Source organism: Cheilinus undulatus, linkage group 8, assembly GCF_018320785.1.
Source record: "Cheilinus undulatus linkage group 8, ASM1832078v1, whole genome shotgun sequence".
Taxonomy (NCBI): Eukaryota; Metazoa; Chordata; class Actinopteri; order Labriformes; family Labridae; genus Cheilinus; species Cheilinus undulatus.
In genome coordinates, this window is record NC_054872.1 from 23460007 (window position 1) to 23487283 (window position 27277).

The 27277-nt window shown below is 38.0% G+C and overlaps 1 protein-coding gene across 6 annotated transcripts; it reads left to right on the forward strand.

The window, feature by feature from the left end:
* The first annotated feature begins 9573 nt into the window (after positions 1–9573).
* tcea3 (transcription elongation factor A (SII), 3) lies at positions 9574–25378 on the forward strand. Of its 6 annotated transcripts, none has more exons than XM_041792443.1 (21): positions 9574–9794; positions 11300–11362; positions 12935–13040; positions 13176–13281; positions 16342–16866; positions 17963–18076; positions 18327–18428; positions 18515–18583; positions 18675–18776; positions 18897–18974; positions 19151–19210; positions 19318–19389; positions 19532–19600; positions 19704–19766; positions 19858–19926; positions 21969–22129; positions 22251–22307; positions 22438–22592; positions 23064–23210; positions 24619–24690; positions 24788–25378. In XM_041792443.1, the coding sequence occupies exons 1-21, from the start codon at positions 9726–9728 to the stop codon at positions 24794–24796; spliced, it is 2268 nt and encodes a 755-aa protein (XP_041648377.1). In that variant the 5' UTR covers positions 9574–9725; the 3' UTR covers positions 24797–25378. The 6 variants fall into 6 exon arrangements, with proteins under 6 accessions (XP_041648377.1, XP_041648378.1, XP_041648380.1 ...); XM_041792445.1 differs by lacking the exon at positions 9574–9794 and adding an exon at positions 9827–9905; XM_041792444.1 differs by lacking the exon at positions 19318–19389.
* Positions 25379–27277: the final 1899 nt, after the last annotated feature.

The window sequence follows — 27277 nt, forward strand, 5'->3', positions numbered from 1 at the left end:
ATGAGGACATTTGGGGGCTTGGACCTTGCTGGGGCTCTCCTTCTTTTGATAATCAAAATCTATTTACATGCTACATTATTTATTTGGTCTCTGACCATTAACATTCATAATGCACACCTTAGTCATCTAAAGCTTTTCAAATATTTTTTTCCCCACAAACCCACCTAACATCAAGCCACACCATATTGATATCTATGTAAAATAGCCACTGTAAAAAGTAATGTAGTGTCTATAATTGTTGCACAGGTAGTTGTTTCACAGTTGTAGTCATAATGTCAAGTCTAACAAATTCCTGAGGCAGACCTAAACTTTCCTCAAGATAGCCATGTGCCTTGCCAAACCATTTGAGAACCACTGATCTAAAGTACTACAAAAATCAGGGGTATTAGCACTTTGATACCTATTTCTGCACCTTAAAAGTTGGCTGTGAATTATAAACTGGAGCAACTAATACACCGCTATCCCCCTAGTGCATGCAGCTACCAGCGTCACATGCTGAATGTGACCTAATATGCCTGAAAATTCACCCCACTCATTGTAGGTAACAGCACAAACCCTGCAAGGTTCGGAGCCACTTTTTAACCACTTTTCTTCCTCGTTAGGCCTTAACTGTGCATTTAAATATAACAGGAAATTTTCTATGGGTGTTACTGTTACAGTTAAGTGCTACTTCTACTATGAAAATAAATCACTCTTGTTACCCTAATCTGTAGCAAAAAAAATAAGCCAGCAGAAGTCACTGAAATTGTTGCAAGACTGGGAGTATAAATCTTGAGATATATTCATTACATTTTTATTTTCAGGGAATTTTTTTATCTTCAGCTGCTTTTTTCCAACCTCCCTCCACCCCAGCTCCTCCTTTATTCCACTTCGGACTTAATCTGTGCCATTCTATTGTCACTGATGTCTAATCTGTGCAGGGTTTTTTGCTGCTTCACTCCCTGCCTCAGGCTTTCCCTGTAGGCATAGAAAGGCCATAACATGCTATGTTCCTGTTTGATGCTTTCCAAGTAGGCTCATGGAAGGACAGGGGGATACCAGAACAGCCACAGGGCCAAATGTAAATGAGCCAAATTTTTAAAACTCTGTTTACAGCAATGTTTGTTGTTATTTCTGCAAAACTTGTAGTTTTACGATCCAGCTAAAAGAAAAAGGAATTTGTTTGGAAAATCATAACCGGTATAGATTTACATATTTTTTCATGTTGATATGTACGGTGAGGGGTAGGGGGCCTTAAATAGTTTCATCTGCCAAAGTGGCTAGGCAGAAAAAAAACTGGGAACGACTGCCCTAAGTATGGGGTTAAATTTCAGTTTCATGTCTTCATTTAAACAAATACAAGCTAAAAATAGTGAAATCTGTGCAGTTTTAGCTCAGTTTTTTATCCCTTTCTGGATTGAGTCCAATCCCCACCTCCTAAGTCACTGTAGTTCCTGTGTTTACACAAGTAACCTGTGCAGAATCCAAAAGCTGTGGATTCAAAGAGGAAATAGTTGTTGGTTTTAAACTACGGAGCTCTAAAAGGATTAGCGGACAGTTAAAAAGAAATTGGACTAAGAGGGGATTTACACACTAACACAATTTGTCCTTAAAGCATAAGAACTCTCCTCCGTCAATTAGCGCGGCATAATCTGAAGGATTTGTGTGGGGAGTTGTTTGTAAACAATTTTTAACAAATCATCTTGCACTGAGTGCAGTCACTGTTAACTGATTTCTGACTAGATTGTATCAATGCAAAATATTTAAATGGCTTTTTGAGCTCTGCACCCAAATTCATGGAAGCATTTTTTCCCCAGCTTCAGGCCAAAGAGGTTGAACACTTGTTTGTCAGCATAAAAGTGAAGTTTAAGCCCAAAACGAAGGGAGTTCAGAGATCAAAATCGCAGCCTTTGGAAGAACCACAGACTCTTTTTGTAGACACACTACACAAATGACTCAGTTCATCCAATGTGCCAATGTGTAATTGATGGTTGTGAAAAGTTATAGTACATATTTTACATATCCCTTTTGAGGCTTTTTCCCCTCGTCCTTTAAGGTATCTTTATATGATTTTCTATGTCTCATTTCTCTATAATCTTAACTCAGGCAGACTTACAGTAAATGTAGTTTCTGCTTTCTAGAATTGGGTTAAACACCTCCTGCTTGGTGCATAATTCAGACCCTCTTTGGTCGGTCATTTAGTTATTTTGGATGGATTTTGTCTAACTGTGGCAACACCGGTTATTTTCGGCATAGGTAGCTGAAAATAGTGGCACCACCAAAACTGTTTAGGATCTGGCAGATTTGGTGTCTGTGATTGTGTGTCTGTGTGTGTGTGGCTGTAAATAGAGACTTAAAGACAGCTGAAGACACAAGGATGTCCTTAAAGTCTTTGGGTGGTCCAGCCTCTCGGGAAGATTCAGCCTACTTTTTGTTGGTGCCAACGGTGAACAGTGGTCATTATTAGCAGACGCAGCAGGCTGGGATTAGCCTCCAGCCGGCTGCAGATGTGAACGTCTAAACACTTCTCCCACTCTGTTTTGACATGCTCTATTGCAGGTTCTGCATGCTACACCGAATCCAGAAAAAAAATTGACAGCTAAATGAAATCATTCATTTTCTGGTCTGATGTCATCCAAAAATTGCCATAATTGCCGAGGCCTGGCGTCTCTGGTCTGTGACTAGCAGAGACACCAGCTCTGGGTGAGGTACAAGAGAGGAAAGTCGGCCAGAGGATGCTCCCAGTCAGATCTGGGTTAACTCTTTTTCTGTGTTAAGAGACAGTATCACAGTGTGGAGTGTGCAGGACCACTTTCTTCTGTCTGCATGAAAAGCAAGCAAAGACATGATGGGACTTGATGTGGTCAGAGCCGAGGGGCTAATGATAGACTTTATGATCAGCAGCCGAGGCTCAGGCTTCTTCACTTCAGTGTATGGGAATGCACACAAGATGCACTTATGTAACCACGAGAGCCACCAGGAATCCAGAGCCAGGGAGATCCACTGTCTCCATCAAACATCAAGGCCTGATACTTTCGGAAAATATATGATTTCTCAAGCAATCATCACTGCAAGGTTAAAAAGATTTCTCCTCAACCCTGTGTAGTAGGAAGTGTTTTGACTATAGAGCAGAACAATCAGCAGATTAATGCTGTAAATGCTTCACTGTCTTTATAGGTTACAATAGACAGAAGAACTAAAAATACTTTCCTAATCCTGCCAGCAAATATAGTGTTCATATGATTTAAATACACCTGTCTTTTCAACATTTCAGCTGCAGAATAATTCAAGACTGGCTGCAGTTCACTACTCTCTCTTACAAATAACTACTGAGGGATGCAACATCTGTCAGAAGAAAAATCCATGCAAATATTTAAAATTAAACTTAAACTTTTCAGTTAGGTTAGAATAAAGGTTAAGCTAAGGGTTAGAGTACCAGAAACCTGACCTGCAAAACTGAATTGCAAAACATTTAGTAACAGTCTGCTTACAGGAAGAAAGCTCGTCCTCCATGAAAACATTCTAATGTAGAAAACGTAGCTTACATAGCTCCATTAGCTGTGTGAGCTGTGAAGATAACAGAGCTACGTAGATGAAACTAAAGCTCTCAAAGCTCATGGATATCTATGCTAAAGAATGTAGCTATGCTAGCTTTAGCTCAGTTTGCCAAAGCTTACATTGCTAAAGCTAACCTAGTAGCTTACATAGTAGTGTTAACTATGTAGCTAGCATAGCTTCACTAAAGCTAATAAAACTAAAGCAAGCCACTGTTTACATGTCTACTCATAAAATAGGTATACACATAATTTATCCCCAAACTGGTCCTGGATTTAACTTCTGGTTCAAGTTAGGGTAAGGGTCAAGGTAAGTGTTAGGATACCAAAAGTTAAAAGTCAAAAACCTTACTTGCAAAACCTAATTACAGAACATTCAAAATAGTAAGGTAAGCAGTCTGCTTACAAGGAAAAAAGCTTGTCCTCCATGAATCTCTAACACAGCTAACCTAGCTAAGGCTATCCACTGAAGCTACATAGGGTATGAAACCTACATAGGTTATGTAGCTGAAGACTATACACCTTTTACTGTTTTAAAAATCTCATAAACACATATTTTTTATTTACGTAAAACAGCAACTTACCTAACATAGCTACAGCTAACTAGGCTATATTACTTTATACCATGTTTGCTTAAGCTAACATAGCTATGTTAGGCCAGGAGCGGTCCTGCTAGTTTGAGTACTCAACTTACTAATCATAATTACCAACCTGGAAAATTTGAGTACACATACAATTCTACGTCAGTTCAAATACTGCAGCTTTAAAACAGCACGTGTGATTAAACATTACTGGAGTAATGACCGCTACATTGAGGACTTGAGCACCTGTGTCCCTAGTCTACATACTGTCTGCTGCTAGCAGACCAAATCAGTGTGTACAGCAAGAACAGTAGCTAGACAGTTCTGAATACAGTTTTCTGGCAGGTAATTTATGCTGAGAAGTATGGTAAATATGCAGGAAAGTGTTGCTCATCTTAATATTTTGTGACTTAGCTTAATTTAGGTTTTAAAAGAAAACTGTGACAAGGTGTACACAGATATTTCCCACAGAGGAGACGAGGTCAGACAAGTTGTTGAGCCTGAGCCTCTGGGAATCAGGTCAGGGGTTGAAGAAAGGAGGAGGAGCTCTTCTCCTTCACCCTCTGCTTTTCATTTCTTTGACCCAGAGTTGTAGGTTTTAAAACAAGGAGCTAAAGGATGTTAGTCTTGATCACTGGCTCTTCCTCTTGGCCTGCTTCCTCTCTTACCTCACAACGGCCTGGCCCACTTCTCTAGTTGGACAGTGCCGTCTCTACCTGCCAGACACACTGCAGCCTCCAGGCCCAGGATCTACTCTCAGTCTGTTGTGTAACAGCAAGTAAAGAGATAATACTCTTTGCTGAAGACAAGCTTTCAGACTGTACTTTCACCTGCCATCATTAACACAGTTATCTTCAAATCCCTTCACAGCAAACATCAGTGTCACCCTTTGATCCCTGATTAATAGGGCATGGTCCACATTTTAGGCCTTTAAATCTGAACTCATGCACTCTTGTATGAAAACTTTACCTTTAAGGCAGACTGTGAAGTTTTCAAGCCAATCCTGCTCTGTAATGACATGCAATTATGTGAGGGAGCTTTCTGTCTACATAAACGATGTCCATATAAACTGTTGGCTATATTTCTAGAACGAGTAATCCACCCCGATTACAACCTCAAGTCTTCGTTTGCTGATATTTAATCTGACTTCAAAAACAACTCAAATGTGGCAACTTGCATCTCCCATGTCCTTGCTTCCCACAAATGCCATGACATCCGGCAGCAGGGACGTCTCAGAGGTCTTGGCCTGCAGCGAGGCTCAGTTCCCGGTGGATTGTGGGAGTAATTGCCTGCATGGGTTCAGCTCAGGGAGTGTGTTTCCCCCCTGCAAGAGGCTTCCTATGAAAACAGTCTGTAAGTGATTGTTTCCAAGAAGTTGTCAGAGATAATATATAAGCACATTTTTACAAGGATACCCAGAACCTTGTAGAAAGCACTTGCCGGAGTTTTTCTTCTGTGAATGTTTGTTTAACCGACCTCCGCCTGCTCACAGTGGATGAGTCAAGGCAGGAGTGTGGGCATAACAGACTTCTACAATTACGCCATCAAAACATTTGAAATCAAATATTTCCAATTAGCACTTCAAATTATGGGGCAGTTCTTGGAAAAATCCTGAGTACACATACATTTTTTTTTTTCAAAATCTCGTTCTTTGTATAGAAGCTCTAAGCTGACACACACCCTCACATATCATTTCACTGCACTTTCCATTAACCAGTTGTTCTCATGAGATTTTAACTTTTTATGTCATTTTTTCTGACATAACAGGGCTGTTTTCTTGAATTGACTTTAATCAACTGTTTATTGCATAAAAATTGATAAAAATAAACAGTTTGAATGCATGTCCTCTTAGCACTTTCATAATCTCAGCCATTGAAATCAATGTTAAAAACATCTCATGAATACACCGTAATTATTAATGTCATAACGCCTGATCTGGATTTATTATTGATAATATCACCTGTTTTATTGTGAGGAGTTTATTTTACAATCAGGCTCAGGGTTTTGTTGCCAAGAACAATTACACAATCATAGAGTTTAACTTGTTGTTGGTGCAACGACTGTAAACAAAGTATAAAAAAAAAAAAAAGTAGGTTATTTAGAGGTAGAAGCTCAGGACAACAGCGTACACCAACACTCTGAGGCAGCCACTGGTGGACTCAGAGAGGAAGTTTTGATGATTTCTGCTGCTTTGTCAAAAAAAGCTACCACAGTGCGAGTTTAATCCCAGTCCTCAAACTAACTATTTACCCTTGTGCACAAATGCAGTGTAGCACAAGTAGCACATTTCGATAGGTAACAGAAATTGACATTACACCGGTGACTGCCCACCTTGGAGCCCTGTTTGAAAACTGAAATTGAAAGTGCCCTTTTAAGTTCCCTTTAAGTGGACTAAATTTTCCCTCAATGATGACCTTTAAATGGAGAATACATGATGAATTTCCCTCAGTGCTACCCTTCCAGTGAACAACAAGTGATATAATCAATGACCAATGGTTAAACAGTCCATAGTTCCTCATTTGTTTTTAAAGAGTCATAGTAAACATAATAGTGTTATTTATTTATTTATTTATTCAATCTTACCCAGGTTTTCTGACAATTTTATGTTAAATACTGACAATTTTTTTTGTGCTGCCCCATTGCATACATTTAGGTTCCTTTTTATCATTTTCTGCCCCTCAAACATCCTGAGTCTGCCACTGTCTGCCTTCTGTTGTCTGCCTTCCAACTGTTGTGATGATTGTATACATAAATACTAGGGCTGTCAAGAGATTATTTTTTTTTAATTGCAACTAATCCCAGAATGTATGTGTTCAATTGCAATTAATCTTACCCTTTTTGTTCACACTATTTTGCATTTTAAACCATTTTAGAGTAGATTTTGATTTTTCTACTGTTTCCTGTATGGATACAAACCTACTTTTATTGACAATTCTTTGGTTTAATCATGAAATTTACCACGGAAAAAGGGTAGCTGTTATGGATTGATGATGAAATATGAAAAAAAAAAAACTCACAAAAAGCATAAAACTTTGTTTAATAGCATGTTTTTTTTCATTACTTCAGTCAATGAAATATCTCTGAGTTCATTTAGGACAGCTATCAAAACAAGAACTGCTTTTCAAACAGAACTAGTGCACAGCAAAGACAGGACATACTTTAAAATTGTAAATTAACGACAGAAAAAAATGTTTGATTGATGACCAAACTTGAATATCATGAAACAAGTCAAATTACAAATCACTTAATTGATGTTCCTTTGTAGGACAACAAATCTGTCAATGTGATTCACTGTGGGAGAGAAGGAGAGACCCCAGTTAATACAGTTCTACTACTACTACCACTACTAACAGTCATTTTACTACTACTGACTACGACTGCTACTACTTATACTACTACTACCTATACTATTACTAACAATAATAATAAGTAATACATTTGTGAAGCACTTTTGAAAACAATGGTTTATAAAGTGCGTTTACATGTGCAGAAGCTTCAGAACCCTGGCTGCAGACAGAGCTCAGATGCCCCCTCTCGCAGACTGTTACTGAAAGATGGCACACCTGTCAAAATAGAAACACACACTACAAATTTCAAAATAAGACTGGATTAATCTTTTGGTTAGGTTAAAGCAAAGGTTAAAGTAAGGGTTAGAATACCAAAAGTTCAAAACCTCATCTGCAAAACTGAATTTCTAAAAGTTAAATAAAGCCAACTAAACAGTCTGCTTACAGGAAGAAAGCTCGCCCTCCATTAAAACATTCTAATGTAGCAAAGGTAGCTTACATAGCTCCGTTAGCTGCATAAGCTGTGTAGATAACCAAGCTTTGTAGCCAAAACTAAAAACTTGCCAAACTTGCCAAAGCTTACAAAACTCATGGATATCTATACTAAGGGAGCTAACATTATCTACGTAGCTACGTTAGCTTATCTCTGTTTGCTGTTCTCACATTGTTTACTTAGCTTCATTGGCTTACATAGTACTGTTAACTACAAAGCTAGCATAGCTTGAGTAAAAGCTATCAAAGCTAAAATGAGCCACTGGTTGCATATCTGCTGACAAAATGGATCTACACATGATTTATCTTTGGGTTAGACCTTTGACCTTTTTTGTTTTATTTTGAAAATTTTCTTGTCTGCAATGTTTGCAATGTAGGCATTTTATGAGTGTAACTGCCAGACTTTGTTGATTAATTCAGTTAAATTAAAAACATTTCAAAAGCCTGAGCATAAGAAAATTACAATTACAATTAATTAATACATTGAACCGGCAAATTATAGCACCTCTGTGTAGATCTGATATCTAAGGTCTGCAGCCAGACTGTGTTGGCAGGGATATGTGCAGAAGAGGCACATATCCAACATCAACAGAAGCTCAACAATTGAAAAACCTAAACAAACAAGCAAAGAATCACCATAAGCAGGCATCATGAGAACCCAGGCAGCACAGGATCCTATGACTACGAAACATAATAGCTAATGAATGCTGTGCAAACACATCAGAATATCTTCAGTTGTTAAAACATTTATTTAAATGTAAAAATCTCACATAAAAGATGGAAAAGGCTTTTCTTTTTCATAATTTAGGCCTTGATTTCCATCTCTTAATCCAGTTCAAACAACAGAGTTGTCCTTGTGCCTCTCTCTCACACACGCTCACACACACTCAGTAAGGTTTAAATTTCTGCAGTCTTTACTTTGATCATCATGCAGGAGATTCAGAGCTCATATTCGGTTGCTGAATCTCCATCTGATTTTAAATCTTCTTTCTGTCACTGTCTTTCTAGGCAGATGTGGAAGTGCTGAAGTGTATCATTTCTGAGAGGACTAAATGGTAGCAAAAGTAGGAAGTTTTCTAAAGATATAACATGATTTAATGTGAGAACTGTGTAATTGTTAGACTGTAAAATACATTGCATGGTCTGAGCTCATAGACTTGCATCACAGCGCCCTCTGGTGGAAAATGCGTAAACTTAAAATGAAGGAACAGAACTTCCCCCAGCTTTTTGAAAGCTTTATCAGAAATCCGACCTGAAGTGTGCTCCTTATCATCACTCTCTCTGCTTAACAGTAACATTTGATGAATATTTGTAACCCACAGCTGAATTTGACAGCCAGGTATGCTTGTGGACAATGATGCATTCAGTGTAAGTCTGATTGTTAGGTAAAGCTGCAGCAGGTAGCTAATTCGTGTTCAGTTCTCTGTTAGAAACAGCGAGCCTGAAAGAAACACATCTGACTGAAGTGCTTTCAGTCAGACTGAAGAAGGGAATAAATAAATAAGCTTTGATGTAAAAAGCTTTACTGATTGGAGGCCTGATTGTACAGATGAGGAAGTGTTGTAAGGGCAGGGTTCTATTCCAGGAAGTCTGAATAAAATACAAAATGGTATTTTAGATAGTGGTGCGGTGTCTACTTGAGTCTATATTTAGTTGTTGTCATGTGTAGAGCAGGTCAGCTGGGACCCTGCAGCAGGACACGCCTCTGGGCTGAATGGAGCGCGCCGTGCGTAAAGCCCGACCTCAGCCGACACACTTTTTAAAAACTTAATTTAAGGTTTACAACCATTTTATTGTCATAATCGATTCGTTTTAGTCGATTAAATGCAGCGATGACGCGAGAGGAAGATCTCATCCGGATTGCCAAAAAACTGGACAAGATGGTGTCTAGAAATAACACGGTGAGTCCATATTTTGACACCCACAGGTGGCCCGTCATTCTGCCACCTCGTGTTGTGCAGAAGGCCCGTGAATGCTTCATGTTGAAATGAAACGATTTACTCCAGATTACAGTACGTAAAAGTTAGATTTCTTCTGAGTGCGTGTATTCGAAGAGTGTGTATGGTTGTAATGTGAAGCTGACAGTGCTGTAACTAATGTTCGACAGGTGTTTGGCGCTTGTTTGCACACATTTCGCTCTCATGACGTTTCTGAGTCTGCAGCGACTTCTGGATTAACTTTAGGATTCTTATCAACAAGTTTACAGAAAACTTTTGCAGGTTGCCATGTTGAGTTTGATCAGTTAGCCATGCAAGAGAAAGTAAACAACGCGGCCAAGGTCGAGTGTGTACATGCGTGTATTTTGTGAGTGTGTTGTGACGGACTGCAAACAGGACGTTGATCCATGGCGCTCGTGCACAGTTGGAGTAACAGTTACTACAGACCAAAGTGTAGGTGTCAGCACTAACTGAGGAAACTACTATCAGATAAATTTAAGAAAACAGACATAGAAATTCATCTTCAGTGTATATTAGTCTACAATCGTTGAGTGTTTGGACTCATAACGTTTTTATTGTAGTATCTAAAACCAGAAATGAAACTTTTTTTGCTACCAGTACTCATCAGTTTGTCTAACTTAAAGCTGAGCTTCTGTGGAGAACTTTTGTGTTGTGTTGATTTTGGTGCTCCATGTGGACAAAGATAATGTTTTGATTTAAGAATACCCTGCTTTATTCAAATAGTAAAATCTATAAATGATCAAGAATCCTTTCCAAGGAAATGGTACAAAACAGGCTATTCCAGCAGTGTGGGGTAGAAGATGTGATATGCAACTTTGAGAGTAGATGTTGAGCTTCTACACGAGACCAAAGCAAATAGCATACCCTCCCAACTGCTCCCTCAGCTAACCAGCCAAGTCTGACAGACTGGTCTCCATTCAAATTTGCACCCTACAATTGTACTTTTATAAAGCCTTTCAGACAAAATTTGACCAATGTGCCTTTACATACACAGCCCTGAGTGAACGGGGCTCTTCCTTCATGTCATAAGAATTTTAAAAAGTATGAAATATGAGCTGAGAACAACAAGCCTGTAGATTTAGACTTTACACTTTCTATTAGAAAATAAATACTTAGCAACATTTTTGGTTGGGATGTACTTGATACCTCCAACATAAATGTTTTGAATTCCATATATTATGCCCACGATTACTTCATCTGACATCTACCTCCAGCTGTAGTTCCAGGTATTAAAATATAACCACACAGAAATACTCAGCTGGTCTTGCTCGTCCTGTTGATCACAAAGATGCATCAATTTTAATATCAGTCTGATTCATATCCAGCTAACAGAGGCTTTAACTTCTCACATTTGCCGGTTATTACATCTGTATATTACAGTGTTATTACATTTATCAAATACAGATTTTCATTGTTTAAAGGATTGAATGATAAGTGCTGTTTTGCAGGAAGGAGCCATCGACCTGCTCAGGGAACTGAAAGGTTTCAATATGACACTGAAGCTACTCCAGGTAGGCGTCATTGTGCTATGCAAGCTTGTTTTGTAACCAATATTATTTTTTTGGTTTGTTTCTTTGTTAAGGGACCGAAAGTGAATATAAATGTGCCATCTGATGTTTTTTTAAAGAGTCAACTTACAACAGCTCTTGATTAAAATATATTTATTAAACAGTGCAGAATAAACTACAAAACAACACACAAACCTCAGTGTAACCGAGCAGTACATCACACTTTTGCATGAGAACAATCGTCAGGTTTGGAGCAATGAAACACTAGATGTTTCAGAGTTAATTATTCTTTATATTGTTCAGTTTGATTTCAAAGCTGCAGCTTTCTTACCACTGAAGATAAAAAAGGATACCTAGTAAATCAGCAATATCCCACAAAAAGGAGTAAAGGTGTGTTGAGTTGTAGACGAGAGGCTTCAGCACGAGTGCTGAAAATAATTGCAGCAGTGTTGTTATCCATTACAACACAGTGACCAGAGCAGTGGCTCTCAACTGGTGAGTCAGGACCCAAAAGTGGGTTGCAGAGCAGTTTTTCGTGGGTCTTGAATTGGGGTCGACCAATTGTTGGCCTGATGGATAATTGCGACAATATTTCGCATTTGGCCAATTTTATTTTACCAGTAATCAATAAAGTTAAACAAAAAGTGTGCTATTTTTCTTCAGCTTTGGCTTTATTTTCACTCTCCACAGTCTCACCAAATGTCCTGTATACAACACAATCTGACTGATTAGATGCCATGTGAGTTTTAGTCATAACCACTGATACAGTGAATGTATGGAAGCACTTCCTGTTTTCCTGCCTCTATTTTGCCCCATGCAGTTTCTCATGCCGATAAATCTTCATTTTTGATCATGCAGTTTGACTTTTTCCACATTAAGCACATTTTGTACGTCATAATAAATACACATCAGTTCCACATATCCGTTATCGGCCTCCCATACTGACCCTGAAAACCAATATCAGTCGACCCCTAGTCTCAAAGGTGTGCCTGAAAAAAACCTGAGGCGTAAAGTTCACGAAGTGTGGAAGGTCTAAGCAGATTTATGTTTTACTCTGTTTTTCATGATAACAACAATACTCTGGTTGTTTTCTCAAATCCCTAATAATTTAACTCCTTTATGGGGGGAATAAAACTGGTTTTCTCATTAAGTTATTTTTCTAAATTTCAAGAAAACAACCAACATTTTTGCCTTACCATAGGGCATAGGATAAATACATGTATTCATGCACAGCTTAGATTTTCTATGACATGCTTGACCTGTTTCTTTCAGTCGTGTTATGTTCCATGTATGGTGCACGCTTCAATATTAGTTGTTAAATGATTTTAAGTGGTCAAAAAATGTCCAGATTTTTGGTTGTGATTTGTCATTGCATAAGTGGTGGTGGTCCTGAGGCTAGACTAGTTCAGAACCATTGACCTAGCGTGTGATACTGTATTTATGCAACAGTTCAGTGACCAAATCACAGAACAGAACTAACTGCAGTGTAATCATAAACGTTACATAGAAGCATGATTAAACTAACGATATCAATGAACATAAATCAATGACTGTTTTTGTGTCTGTTGTTTTAAGGAAACGAGAATTGGCATGTCTGTGAACGGCATCAGGAAGCACTGCACGGACGAGGAAGTCGTTGCTTTGGCAAAGGTTCTAATTAAAGACTGGAAAAGACTTCTTGGTACTCTCTTCTATGACGATAAGCAGACTTTACCTGAATATACATGAGTTACTGAAGTCTTTCATAGTGATTTGTGCAGTAAATACATCATCAGGGAATTATTTGCTGATGTGATTCTTCCAAACTCTCCCACAGACTCGGGCCACTCTCACGCTGATAAACCGGCAGAAATGAGAAACGGTTTGGACTCCAGTAAGACAGAAACATCTCCTCGCAGCTCCCCCTCTGAGACTCAGAGCAGGTCAGTGATCTCTCCACAGGCCTCATGATATGAAACACAGAAGCAGGAAAACCACCTAGAAGTGTGTGACCTGCTGCTTTTTGGTTTATGGATTCAGTGGATCAGGGAAACATTTGAACAACACCACACTGATCATTTTTGTATGACAACTCAGAACTGACAATATTTGTACATGTTCAGACATGTATCGATCTTAACTACAGCATGTGAATACAAACATCTGCCTCACTCAGCAACAGCTCTGTCATATAACCAAATACTCTGTGAGTTACAAACCACTGGCTGCTCTGGGGAGTACTTTGCAGCAGGAAAATTAATATTTTTCTCAGGATGACGAAAAATTATGTAAGGACAAATTATGTTTTTGTGCTTCAATCTGCCTGTTTTCATCTCTTAACAAGTCTTTCATCTGCATTTTATTTTGAAGAAGTATAATTTTCTACCTACTGATGACTGAATTTGCATCATTCTTACATGCAGTAGTTTTTAAAGGAGAAAAAATGTATACTCACCGACCACTTCATTACATACTCATTGACACAAATATCTTCAGCAAATAGCATGATGGCAGAAACCAATACAGCGAGGCGTGTAGACATGATCAAGATGGTCTGCTGAAGTTTAAACCAAGCATCAGAGTGGGAACAAAAGGTGTCTTTAAGTGACTTTGAACATGCCATGGCAGGGGCATAAGTAGGAATTTTGGGCCCCCAAAGAGAGACTTGTTTCGTCTCATTCTGACCCTTTCCCTCCTTTTCTTATTTTCGGGGCCCCTGGATTAAACTGTTAAGGCAGAATCACGCCTTCAATTTACAGTCAGCTTTCTTCTCTTCTCCATCCTCACTCTGCTACGGAGTGCCACATGTGTACCATTTGTCTCTGTACACATACTTTGTGGCCCAACAAACTCTTTCCAAGTAGCATTAATGTCTCCAAAGACACTTATAAATTCTTTAAATCAAGCGGGAAGAGAGTGGCATATTGGAATGTTTAACAGAGTGTCACCAGTTATTCCAACACCAGTTTAACCATAACCCCAGTTGTATGCATCAAAATAAATGATAAAAAGGTGATATGACTTTAGACTTCTGGCTTTCTTCTGTCACTTTTGAGATTCAAAATTAAAATGCCATCCTGTATTTTATGATTTTTTTTTTTTTTTTTTAAATTTCCATGATTTTTAGCTGTTGTAAATGACCTCACGGCCCACTTACAGAGTCTCTAGGGCCCACTAGTGGGCACTTTGGGAAGCACTGCAAATCAAGTATTTTATTATGTATATATATTAATTTTATTTTATTATAAAAGAAAAACAAAGCATAGAATAGTAATGAAACAGCGCATATCTCATAGCAACATCTCATTTGCAACAGAAGCAATGAATGAGCAAACACCAATGCAAGCAAATTTTGATGTTACAGCTGAAAACTGGCCCTGTTTTACTCTCAGATGCCTTTTGTGTAGCTTTCCATTAGATAAATGGCTAATGAGAACATTTTGACAATGAATGATAAATGAAACAAAGAGGTATACATAAGGAGAGCTCGGTAGCATCAAGGCTTTTGTATGCTTTAACCTTCATGCCCATACATAGAAACAAAATGAATTTCAAGTCGATCTTCTCAAGTTCTTTTGTTTGTGAGCTCCCTCAAGAAGACTCTGCTCATTAAACTCATTTATAGCTCAAGTACAAGTATTAGCTAAAATGCACATTAGCCCAACATCAACACCAGCACTTCCAGTGTCCACTGTTGTGTGTGCGCATGGTAGTCAAATGAAATGTTTTGCCAATTGATTACATTTTTCATAATTGTATCAATGTTCATTTCTTTTGGAGGTATAAACATGCCTAAGTGGAGTATATTATTAAAATGAAAAATCTGAGGATTCATAGCCATAAAAGGCCCATTTTTCTGTTCTATTTCCTTCTAAGACACCTAAAAGTAATCAGTTCAAACTGTGTGTGTTGCATATGGAACACTTCTACTAGTGCTCTTAAAATAGTGATATCCTGTAATGAACATCTGAACCCTTAAAGATTCCCCTGGAGCAACATTAAGACTGGATTCATTTACGTCTGCAGGGGAGATGAAAAGGGAAAGTTTAGAATTGTGTTTATTAGAGCTGCACAAAAAACAGCATGTCAGTCTATCCCAGTAAGAGCACTCTCAGTATCACAGTCTGAATTCATTGCAGCATATTAATAGAAGCTGTTTAAGCAAATAAGCAGTGCTTTTTCACTCACCTCATGCGTTTTACCGATTGCATGGAGGCCAGGGTTTAATGGCTATGCTTTCACACCATTTGATGGATTCAGATGAGATTCAAGCTAGCAATCAGCTACCCTCAGATTAACCCTTACAAGATCTTTAAATTATTTATTATTTTAGGTTTTTTTTTTTAATTTAAAAAACTAATAAGTTATGTAAACATACTGGCTCTTAAGAGGTTAAAACCCCCTAAAATGTAATTAATATGTCATATGTATATTTCAGGCTTAAGTATTTTTTAAAGACTGACATGTTTAAAAAAAAAAAAAAAAACTAATTCTGCTGCAGTTTTTGGGAAGCTGATATTTTTTGTCATTAGAGACAAATGAGTTAGAACAGTAAAGGAACTCATAAGGGTTAATCCATGCTAATTTAATTGTGAAAAAAAAAAGGATTTATTTTAGAGTCACAAGAGACATGTTGCAAACACAGGTATTGCCCAAACATGAATGACAGCAGATAAACATGAAATGAGATAAAGCCAACATACTTCTGTTTTACTTTTTATTTCACTTCATTTTTGCTATATTGAATATTCTAAACCTAAATCACGTTTTTTTCTCTATATCATGCCAAAAAAAAAATGTAATCATACACTAAAATATGAAGTAAAGAAAAGCTATTCAGAATGGCTTTAAAGGGATCTAAAGGAAAAATCAGGTGCCTCCCCCCTGTAATTTAATCATCTCTGAATGGGGCACATGTTGTGCTTTAATAATAAATTTGGTCATTGATTCTTGTCTGGCTCATGGACTGAAGTAAAAAATGATACTTCCTTTGTTTCTGTTAGTCACAGGAGACTGGATGTCAAATTAAAACAGGATGCAGAACCTGACAAAACCGACTCGGATAAAAACAGAAAAGAAAAACACAACGAGGAACACAAAAACAAAAAGAGACCCGCAGATGAACATGGCGATGAAAAGCAACTGGAGGAGCCCCAAAAAGTGAAACATCTGCTGGAGATCAGACGAGAGACGCACTTAGAAGAACTGAAAAAACAAATAGATGCAGACGATGACAAAGCAGAAATCGACAACAAGAAGCCAAAGCATGCTCACAACCTTCAGAGTGAGAAACACATGCAGGAACCAAAGAGAGAAAGGCCGCTGGAAGAGCAAAAAAAGGTGCGACTAGTGGAGGAAGTGAAGAAAGAGAAACAGCCAGAGGAGGTGAAGAAGATTAGCTATGCAGACTACCTGAAGAAAGAGAGACACAGAGAAGAAATTCGACATGAGAGGCCGATGAACACGATGCATCGAGAGCAACCGTCTTATGAGAAACCAGCTGACGTTCATAAGCCGTTATTTGAAAGGTGAGAGAGGCGAGAGCTGCTCTTACATGGAAACAAGGATGCCAAAGTTTTTAAAACTTTTGATACCACATCTTTTAAATCTATACAAATGCTGCTATTTTAATGAGCTTTCCAGGACTAGAGTGTGTTTTTTGGGCTTTTAGTCAAAATTAATAAGCCTAAATACAATAAATTTAAACAGCCATTTCAGTTTTTAGTCACCAGACCACTGCAGCATGTCAGGATGTTGCCAAACCATTTTATGAAGCAGTAACTCTCTTAGACCATCACATCTTGTACGGTACAAATGGTACAAGAGGGAACGGGTCCAACTTTCCACTTCAACCAGATCCCATAACTCACAAATCCTATGTTCTCTTGGAATATTTTAGACCAACCTCACTGGCCAGAGGAAAAATACCAAATCTAACCATGCAACCAAGGATCTTTGGAATAGTTCAAGCATAAAATTCAGTTTGATCTGCACATATGCCCTTAGTTTTGGTGTGGTCAAAACATTTTCAGGCATTTTCATTCATGCTTAATGAAGGGCTTCTCTTTAAGTGAGTTAACACTTGTTTGCCCATGGAGGATTTCTGCTTTTATCCATTTGAATATTTTTTGTTGATTCTGTCTACTGATATTTTGATAAGAAATTATTTTTCTTATAGACTGCCCTGGTACCCAACACTTGTCTCCTTGAATTGCTGTGATTTGAGCAAATCTACAAACTCAACAGCATCGTAAAGCTCTGTTCTGTCCCATATCTACATTGCCATAGTCTTCAAACCCAACACCCCTGCAGCATAATTCAGTACTGGAGATGAACAAGCATCATAAAGTTAAGTGAAGTGTTGGAAAGTCTTAATATCACAGCTCCTTACTTGTACTTTTAAACCAAAGCCACCACTAATCAGAGACAGAAAGCTCTCCAAATTGAACAAATAGTGCCAAGACTTCTGTTTTTGATGCCTTAGTACCGAAACAGGTAATAATCTTCTTAGTTTTTACTAGTGTGGTATCAACGCTCAAAAATTCTGTTTTGTGGTAACCCTATATGGTTAAAACAAAACAAAAAAACATCAAACACATCTTCACATTGATTGATTTATTGTAGACGAGGAGTGTTGGACAGCAGCATCTTATATCCCACAAGATTCCCCTCTCCTCCTCGACCTGAACGACCTCCGTTGCTGATCAAACGCCCTTCTCTGGACCAGAAAAAAGACAGGTCAGGCCTCCTCTCACCTGGTCTAAAAGCACAACTTACTGAAACAATACTGCATGAAATAACATCATTTGCACTCATATTTGTTTCTGCAGTTTGATAACACTTCTAACGGCATGGCAGGACTAGTGCGTGTACATGCTACATGCAGTGATGGGCAATGAGGTGTGTTTTTATTAGCATTTAGCTAGAGAGCAACCTTCATAGCTTAGTACTTTTGAGCGTCTGACTTACTGTCCTAACACTCATTCAGGAAGGACACTAAAGACTCTTCCTCCCGGCTTCATCGTCCTCATGCACCTCGACCCACTGTTCCCCCGGCAAAGCGTCCTTCTCTGGAAGTAAAAAAAGAGAGGTCAGGCATACTCCAATGCACATTTCTGATGGAATTTTCAAGTTTTGTGAGTTTCTCTCTCACACAAGTCTTGATTTCCACATCAGGAAATTCCCACCAGACCCAAATGCTCCCATCGCTCCTCTTCCTTTTCACCTCCACCCTCCTCCACCCAGGTCAGCATCTGCATGCTCGCTGCACAGCCTCACTTTATTAACATCGTCATAATGGGATTCAGCTCAGCTCTGTGGTGTGTGTTTCATTCAGAAAGGAGCCTCCTGACCCAAATGCTCCTCTTCCTCCACTTCCTCTTCATCTTCACCCCCCTCCTCCTGTGAAGCGTCCCTCTCTGGATGGAAAAAAGGAGAGGTCTGGATCATCTTCAACCTGCATGTTGTCACTGCTTTGGATTATTTTTGGAAAATAAGCAATGATTTTGTTCTGGCCTTTTTCCCTCTCTGCATTGAATCCTTGTGTTGTTTGCAACAGCAAGGAGTCATCAGACTGTAAAGCTCCACCACAGAAGAAGACGTCAGATCAAGAGGAAAAGATCATGAAGAAAGACAGGTCCAGGATCTGGAAATTATTGTCACATATTCATCCTTGACTAAATGATGCTGGAGTTGTCGTTGGAGGATCAGTGATCTCAGTCTTTAATATCTGTTTATGATTTGTATGAAAAATAGTATCACCGTTTGGTGTTTGTGCGCTGTTTGTTATCACAGGTCATGTTTTCTTTACAGGAAAGACTCAGCTGATGGTAAAGTGCCAAAAAAACACTCAGATGAAGCCAAAAGAGAAAGGTTGGTGAGGCATGAGTGTGAAAAGCTTTTGAAAGGAAACATAAAAATGGATAAGTTGTTAAAATGTTGCTTAGTTTGATTCTTCTTGACACCTGGTCTTTTGTCAGGAAAGATTCAGGTGACTCTAAAGCACCTCCTCTGAAAAAGCCCAGTGTGGATGTCAAAAAAGAGAAACACAGGTGTGCAGGAGCAGGACGTTCAGTTCTTTTATTCTCAGTTTTTATTGCTTATGTGACTTCATATTTGCTGTTTCCTTCTTCCTACACTGCATTTGAAGAGGAATGTTTCCAGAGCTAAAACTTTCAACCTCTTTCATTGCAGGAAAGACTCAAGCGACTCGAAGCCTGGCCAGCCTGTGAAACGGCAGTCCACAGACTCCAAACCTGACAGGTAGGTCGGGTATGCATTGCTTAAAATCTCACTTATACCTATGAAGGCATAACTATTGATAAGAACCAGATTTACTAAAAATGTCTCCCATTATTTGCTGTAGACGGGAGTCCACTGATTCAAAGAAAAGCAGCTCGCCACCAGCAAAGAAGCTAACGTCTGAAAGGTGAATAATTCAAGAGAAACGAAGAGTATTTTTCATGTCAGGTTCAATGTCTGCCTGCTGATCAGGATTTCTGACTTTTTGGTTTTAATAGGAGAGAATCTCACGGCTCAAAGACCTCTCAGCCTCCAGTGAGGAAACCCTCCACTGACAGCAATGAAAGGTATTTTATATGACTTTCCTTTCAATATGAGTAAGTTTATTACAGTCTGTGCAGTTGGTAAACAAATTTGAGGACCAAATGTAAAATAGTTAAGCAACAAGTTTCATAACATTTTTGCGTTGACGGCCCAACCTAATACTTCATTTAGTTGACCTAACATAGTCAAGTTGGCAGACATTTTTTCTATAGAAATATATTATTCAGTTGGCTTAACTAAAGTAGTGAAGTCATCTATTTAAGTTGAGCCCCCAGAAAATGTAGGCTCATTTAAATCTTTCTGTTCACTTGGTATAGTTTAAGAAACTCAATATAATGTGTTCTATCAACAAGTTATCAAAAGTACATTCAATAGTTCATCATTTTTTCTCCCAACATTAATCAAGGTAGATTTTGTCACAGTACATGATTAGGTTTTTCAAATTCAGCCTACAGTGTTTTATGCCTCTGCCTCAGATGATAGTCATGGCATAAGGCATTATGTTATTCCATCCATTCTTATGAAAGCAACATCTCAAGAAGGCTTTCAGAGATTTTCTTCAAACTTGGCGCAAATTCACTCCAAGTCAAGGGTGTATTGATTATCCTTTGCATGTTAACACAATCACTCAAGAATACTATGAGGGATTTTCTTCAAACTTGGCACCAATATCTGCTCTGACTTCAGGAAACAGTGATGAGACTTTGTAAGTCAGAGGTCGAGGTTATTGGGCCTCATGTCCATTCCTTGCATATCTCATGTACGGTTTGAGAGATTTTCTTCAAACTCAGCAAAAATGTCCACTCAGACTAAAGGCTGAATGCATTAAACTTTGGAGGTCATAGGTCAGACTTCAAGGTCATAAGTCTCACGTCCATCGCATGCTTTCAAATCCCAAGAAATCTTTGTAAGATTTCCTTTAAACTTTGCAAAAATGTTGACTCTGACTGAAGGGTAGACTGCTTGTATTTTATGGGGGGATTAAAGGTTGACGTAATAAGTCTTATGTTTAGAGAACATGATATCTCAAGGAATCTTTTAATAATTTTCTTCAAACTTGCACAAATCCAGGATTAGCTCACTTGGTTTTGGAGGTGATTGGCAGGATTTTCTCCAAACTTCGTGCAAATATTCACCCTGACTCAAGTAAAAACTGATTCTAGATGTTTTTTCTGGATGTACAGGGCCAAAGTCACTGTAAGCTTAAATCTCGTAAGCACAGTATTTCAAGAATGTGCTTGAAAGTATTTCAAGTGTAACTTTGCCATATATCGCGCAAACCTACACTTGAACTTCAGGGTAAACTGCTTTGATTTTTTGAGTTCAAAGGTCGTTATATTAAGTATTGATTTGACCCCCATACACTAAAGTAGATCTGTAATCCAATGTTGATAACAAAAAATGCACCTACACTTTTAAGAAAATAAGATTCCCAAGCCCTTATTCTTGACAAACAATTGTAACTTGCAAAGGTATGAGGCAGTGGCTCCAGTTTTTAGGTAAAGAGTTAAGTTTTCTAACATCTTTGATCAATGTTCATGTATTACAGATTTGTCTGAAGAGTCAGCTGTTTCTTTTCAGCTTTAAGAACTGTTTTATCATCTTTCAGGTTTTTTTTTGTTTAAATGCCTACAACATGCTGTTCATTTTATTTCAGTTATTTCCAGATATTTTTGAAGAAAAGCCCTGACACTTGTTATTCCATGGTACACATGCTGCCTGTTACCAAACACATAAGCTGTTAATTAAGACCAACTATACTTACTTTTTAGATAAATGAGAGGAATATTGGACATGGATTTTCTCGGTGGCCAAAAAGGATCAAGTAAATAAAATTCAAACAAATGCAAACAAATATGTTTTTCAGCTTTAGCAATGATGAATGCAGTTCAGCTACATATGGAAAATGCCTCAAAGTTTAGTTTAATTCATTCATTAAGCAGACGATCATGTCACGATTTTAAAACTGCTCTCTTAGTTCATATCTGGTTTGAACAGGAAACTTGGATCAAATCATTTCTCACTCTGCTTGTTTTTTTTTTTTTTTTTTTTTTTTGTCTTCCAGAAAGGGCAAGATTGACACCCCTAAATCTCCCACCACCCCGACCAGCCCCATGTCACCCAGCTTCAGCTCTGCAGGGGGTCCTCTATCTCCTCACCTCACAACTGGAGACTCAGTCAGAGACAAATGCATCGAGATGCTGGCAGCTGCTCTGCGCACAGACAGTGAGGATCTAAGTGGAGAGCCTCTAAATGCACCCACAGAAACAGATTACACCGTAGATCCATGTAAGACACAAAGATTTCACTGCAGCAGATAACTACATGTGTTTTCTGCTCTTCACAGATGACTACAAAGATTTTGGAAGCAATTGTGACAGCATGGCTGCAGAGATTGAAGATCATATCCTTCAGATTGTTTGTTTATTTATTCGTTGATTTAGTGGGGAGTTTCTTGAGAATTCTTGTTTAATCAAAATTCAGTTGACCTTTTTCTGCTTTATGTCTATGAGCTTCCTTAATGTTGAAGACACATATCTACCAGGAGATCAAGGCCACAGATATGAAATATAAAAACAGGGTCCGCAGCCGCATCAGCAACCTAAAGGACCCCAAGAACCCTGGGCTCCGCAGAAACGTCCTCGCAGGAAGCATTGACCTGAGGCGCATTGCTTCCATGTCTGCTGAGGTAAACAAACAGTTGCGCCATACTGAGCTACAAGACACAAATGGAGTGATGTATGTGAGCTAGTTCAAGCAAAAGGTATTCATTTTATTGATTTCCCATGCATTATTATCATTTCACCCTACAAGCATCCTCCAAATCAGTGGTCTATTTAAGCTACAGGATTTCCAGTTAGAGCCAGCTTAGCTCTGCGTCAGTACTGTGGTCTTATTTTCAACCCACCACCATCCCAGCATCCACCTGGAGGTTCCAACAGCGGGTTAAAGATACTTTCTCATTCCTCCTCAATTCTGCAGTTCAGCATGTGAAATAATCTAGAAGGAGTGATGAGGTCAAAACCTGGACACCAAACACAGGCTGTGTTCCTCTGCTGCAATGAATGTTTAAAACCATTGCACATATGAGTTGTCTGACTGGAAACATGTGAACAGGACTCCACTCACTCTCTGTACTTTCACACCTTCTTCTCTGCAGGAAATGGCGAGTGATGAGCTGAAGCAGTTGAGGAACGTTCTCACTCAGGAGGCCATCAGGGAACACCAAATGGCCAAAACTGGAGGCACAACCACTGACCTGCTGCAGTGCAGCAAGTGCAAAAAGAAAAACTGCACCTACAACCAGGTAGACAGATTCTCATAGGCAGGAGCATGTACATAAAAACAAATAGGCCTTTAGGATAGATAAATGTTCATGTTTTTTAAACAGAAGTAGTGAACAGCTGGTATTAAGGAGGGAACAGGAAGAAAACTTTGTAACTGGTCTAAAAAATTATGGTAAAGCCTGCTTAAAGAGATACCTTGATCTCATCCTGGTATTGGATATCTATGTGTTTCAGAGGCAAATAGCCAGATTGCAATCACTGACAGTGTGCTGTTTCACTGGGCAGATCTATGCAGTTCAGTTCTAAGCTAACCTGTGAATGCATGCATGTGTGCTATGTCATTGTATTCAGTTCACTGGTAGGCCTGTGCATGTTATGTAAACAATTTTGAAGTAGTACAGCCTTTTTTCCATGAGAAAAAAGACTAAGACTGGCCAAAAATAGACCTTTGATGACTACAACTCAGTTTAGTTTTCATCAAGATGACTAACACTAGACTAAAATGTAATTTAGTTTTCGTCTGACATTCAGAATCTGTCAAAATGGAATTAATCTGTAGCTATTCTGTCTCTCAACTGTAGAAAGCAGGAACCCCAGGTTTGGCAGGGGCATAAAACACACTGTGATGGTTTGGTACCAGATTTAGGCATGAGAATAAGTGTTTGGACTAAAGGTTAAGACTAAATTTAAGGACTCTTAAACTAGACTAAAATTATAAAAGGTAGAAATTACTAAAATGTGACTAAAACTTAAAGACATTTAATCTGAAGTCTAAAATTAAAATAGCTGTCAAAATTAAAACCAGAATGACCCTAGGGATCCTGGCAGGAGACATCCATAAATGCACACGTACTTGGAAATCCATTACTTAACTTTCTTTTAAATCTAGTTGTCTTTTCAATAAGAACCACTCTCTATAATGTGTATTTACCATTAAGTAAACAACTGTGAATTTATGAATGAATTTCTCACGTTGATGGAGAAAAGCTACTTTAAAAGTGCTGACACCCTCTGGCAGATGTGAGCTACATGCAAAGCATTGTAGTGTGGCGCAAAGCCTAGGTACCAGATCGGTATAGGAACTTAAAAAGATTGATCAAACCATCCCAAGCAAGTGTACAAATACTTTAGATCTTCCCTATAAATAAGTTTTACTGATTTTTTGGTGCAAGTAAGACACAAGATTCTCATAGCTATTTGCTGTTAAATATAGAATCAAAGGCAAAGTCAAAACCTTACATGTTGAAGCTAACCTGAGATATTACCACCAGACTTAGCTTTATGTATTTGTTTTGGTTTTATTCGGTTCATTATTCTGCTTCATTTATATATATTCTACATCATGTTGCAGTGATTTTTAGCACTGTAAAATACAGTTTACCTCTAATCAAAGCCACTCGTGCCTGGGTTTGTTTGTGTGCGTTTTAGGTGCAGACCCGCAGTGCTGATGAACCAATGACCACATTTGTTCTGTGTAATGAGTGTGGTAACCGCTGGAAGGTAAGTCTGCACCTGGCTTTTATTTCAATCATTGCTAACTTCTACAATAAAATATAAATATTTTATTTCTTAACATCCTTGTTTTTTCTATTTTCAGTTCTGCTGATGCCTCCAGGAGAAACATGGTTTTATTTTTCTGAACATATTGAGCTACATCTTTTCTATAATGGGAGGAAGGGGGTTTATAAATTATTTGAAGCTTGTGATTTTAAGAGATAACAGTGTTCTTACAATTTTTACTTGAATTTTTCAGATTTTTAAGCATGTGCCATAATTCAGGGTTTGCTTTCTGTGGAACTGAAGACTGAGTTTGAGTTTTAAGTTTGATGATTGTTGGAACAATAAATAATGATCAAGGTGCTGCAACTATTCAGAAACTAACCAGTTAATACACTGTGTCATATTACAGCTGTTCACTTTGCACATACATAATTCCAATAAAATGACTTAAATCTTGAGCATGAGGGCTTTTTTAAACTTTGGTTTAAAAAAATAATTGCAAATCAGTCCAATGCACTCACTTCTGACATCAAAACTGTGTTGTAGCACACACAGGATGAATTAATTTTTTATTAACTATGGATGGATTCTTATTGTACCCTCGGCACACACAGCTCTTTTTCCCTCACTCCAGTGGCTCTCTGATGCTTTCTAAATAAAAAAGAAAACCCTTGTTTTTTAAATTAAATCTTTATTATTAATGTAAATTTATTTCTGCATTCTGTTCTGTGAAATGTGTTTTCATATTAATCACTGCTTATGAAAATTTTAAAAAATGTCATCATAAATGTGCGTCGTGCATAGAGCACAACACCAATGACTGCTTTACTGAGTAGTAGTTTTGTGCATGAGAGCTAAGTTGTTACTGTCTACACTTTGGTTTAGCACAACATTTCTTTAATGACCTAAAAACTCAAATCAGAAACTACATATGTTATCTCCATAGTTTCATGTCTATTATCCCTGCCGTAGGATGGGTGTTATCATGTGATGCAATTGTCTGCACACAGTTTAACCTTTTTAAAGTTTATCCCATAGACTAAGATAGGATGAGTCATGTCCAACTTTTTTTTTTTCACTGAAGGTGGCTTTTACAGCAAATCTGCAGCTGTTGGCATATTGAAAATGTGGCCTCAAACTAACTACAGATCACACAGGAAACAGACAAAGAGCTGAGTCTTAAGCCTCCTGACAAACAGCTACACCATACTAGCTGGCATTCATATCACCATGCCCTTAATTATGCATAATAGGTATCCTTACTTAAGCCTAAATGGATGATTCATAAAAAAGTCACCCATATACTGTGTGTGTGTCCAAATAGACATGAGCTATCTTTATTTTTGGAACCAGGCGGTAAACATGTTTATTTCTTCACTAGAAACCATCATTTTAACATGGCGTGTAGGCGATATGTGAATCAGAGTGCTTCTGCAGCCAGCATCCTGTGGACATGCAAGGAACTGCAGATTTTGTTGGGGGTGTTTTTTTGCATTTAAGCGTTGTCTTCGTTCAGAAACTATTGTGGCTGTTGCTTGGTTTTCCTGTGCCAGAGAATCATATTGAGCTGTAAAATGAAAATGAAATTTAGTCTTAAGATCAAAATGCCTTTTAGTCATATTTCAGTCTTTGTTTAATTTTAAAAGTCTTAGTTTAGTTTTAATGGATGGAAACTCAAAAACATTTTAGTCCAGTTTAGTAATAGTCAATAAAAGTCCTCATATTTTAGTTTTACTTTTAGACAAAACAATTGTTTTTTTTTCTTTTTTTTTGGACTAATTTTTTAACCGTGTTATAAAACTAACATACATGTAAAACACTCATTCTAATGATCTATCAATACTTGACATACCTTGAATTCTCTCTAACCTAATCTCTGCCTGTGTTTTCACCGATATGCACAGTGGATAATTCTATTATAATAAGTTATTATTGTATTATTATTATTAGAGAAATATCATGGATTCTCAACATACAACAGTCCAAAACTAACATTTTAGTCTTTTCTAGACTCCTGGACAAAAAACAAACCTGTTTTTTGGCAGTTTTCATCATGTGCAGGAAAACATAAGTCCACCATTGTGAGCCAGAGATTATCGCTACATCATCACTGTGTTGTCCTGAGAAGCTGATATCAGCTATTAAGTTGAAAAAGTCTTATAAGTTGATAATTCATGAAACAAAAGATAAAATAGTTCCGACAGAAGCCATGAGACAAAGTGCTGAAGTGTCTGTTGCATCTTAGAAAAAGCTGCACTTCAGGGTTAGCTAGATTGTTCATTTAGCTAACATTACGATTCAGTGTGGTATTATGACTATCTAATATTTAAATGTAACCATATTTAATGCTTTTGATATCATTTTTTTTGGTAGAAAAAAAATCCTAATTTTATGAAAAGAGTAAAAATTGGAAATTTCTTCGAGTGTGGTATTCAAAGCCTTGACTCCTCCTGCCAGGTTCCTTGAGTCACTGAACATTAATTCTAACAAAAATGAGAACTAAGGAATTTTCTGGAAACGTATTGTTTTCTTAGTCAGTAAACTGTTGCAATGTTTTACAGAAAATACAACACTTCGACAAGAAAGT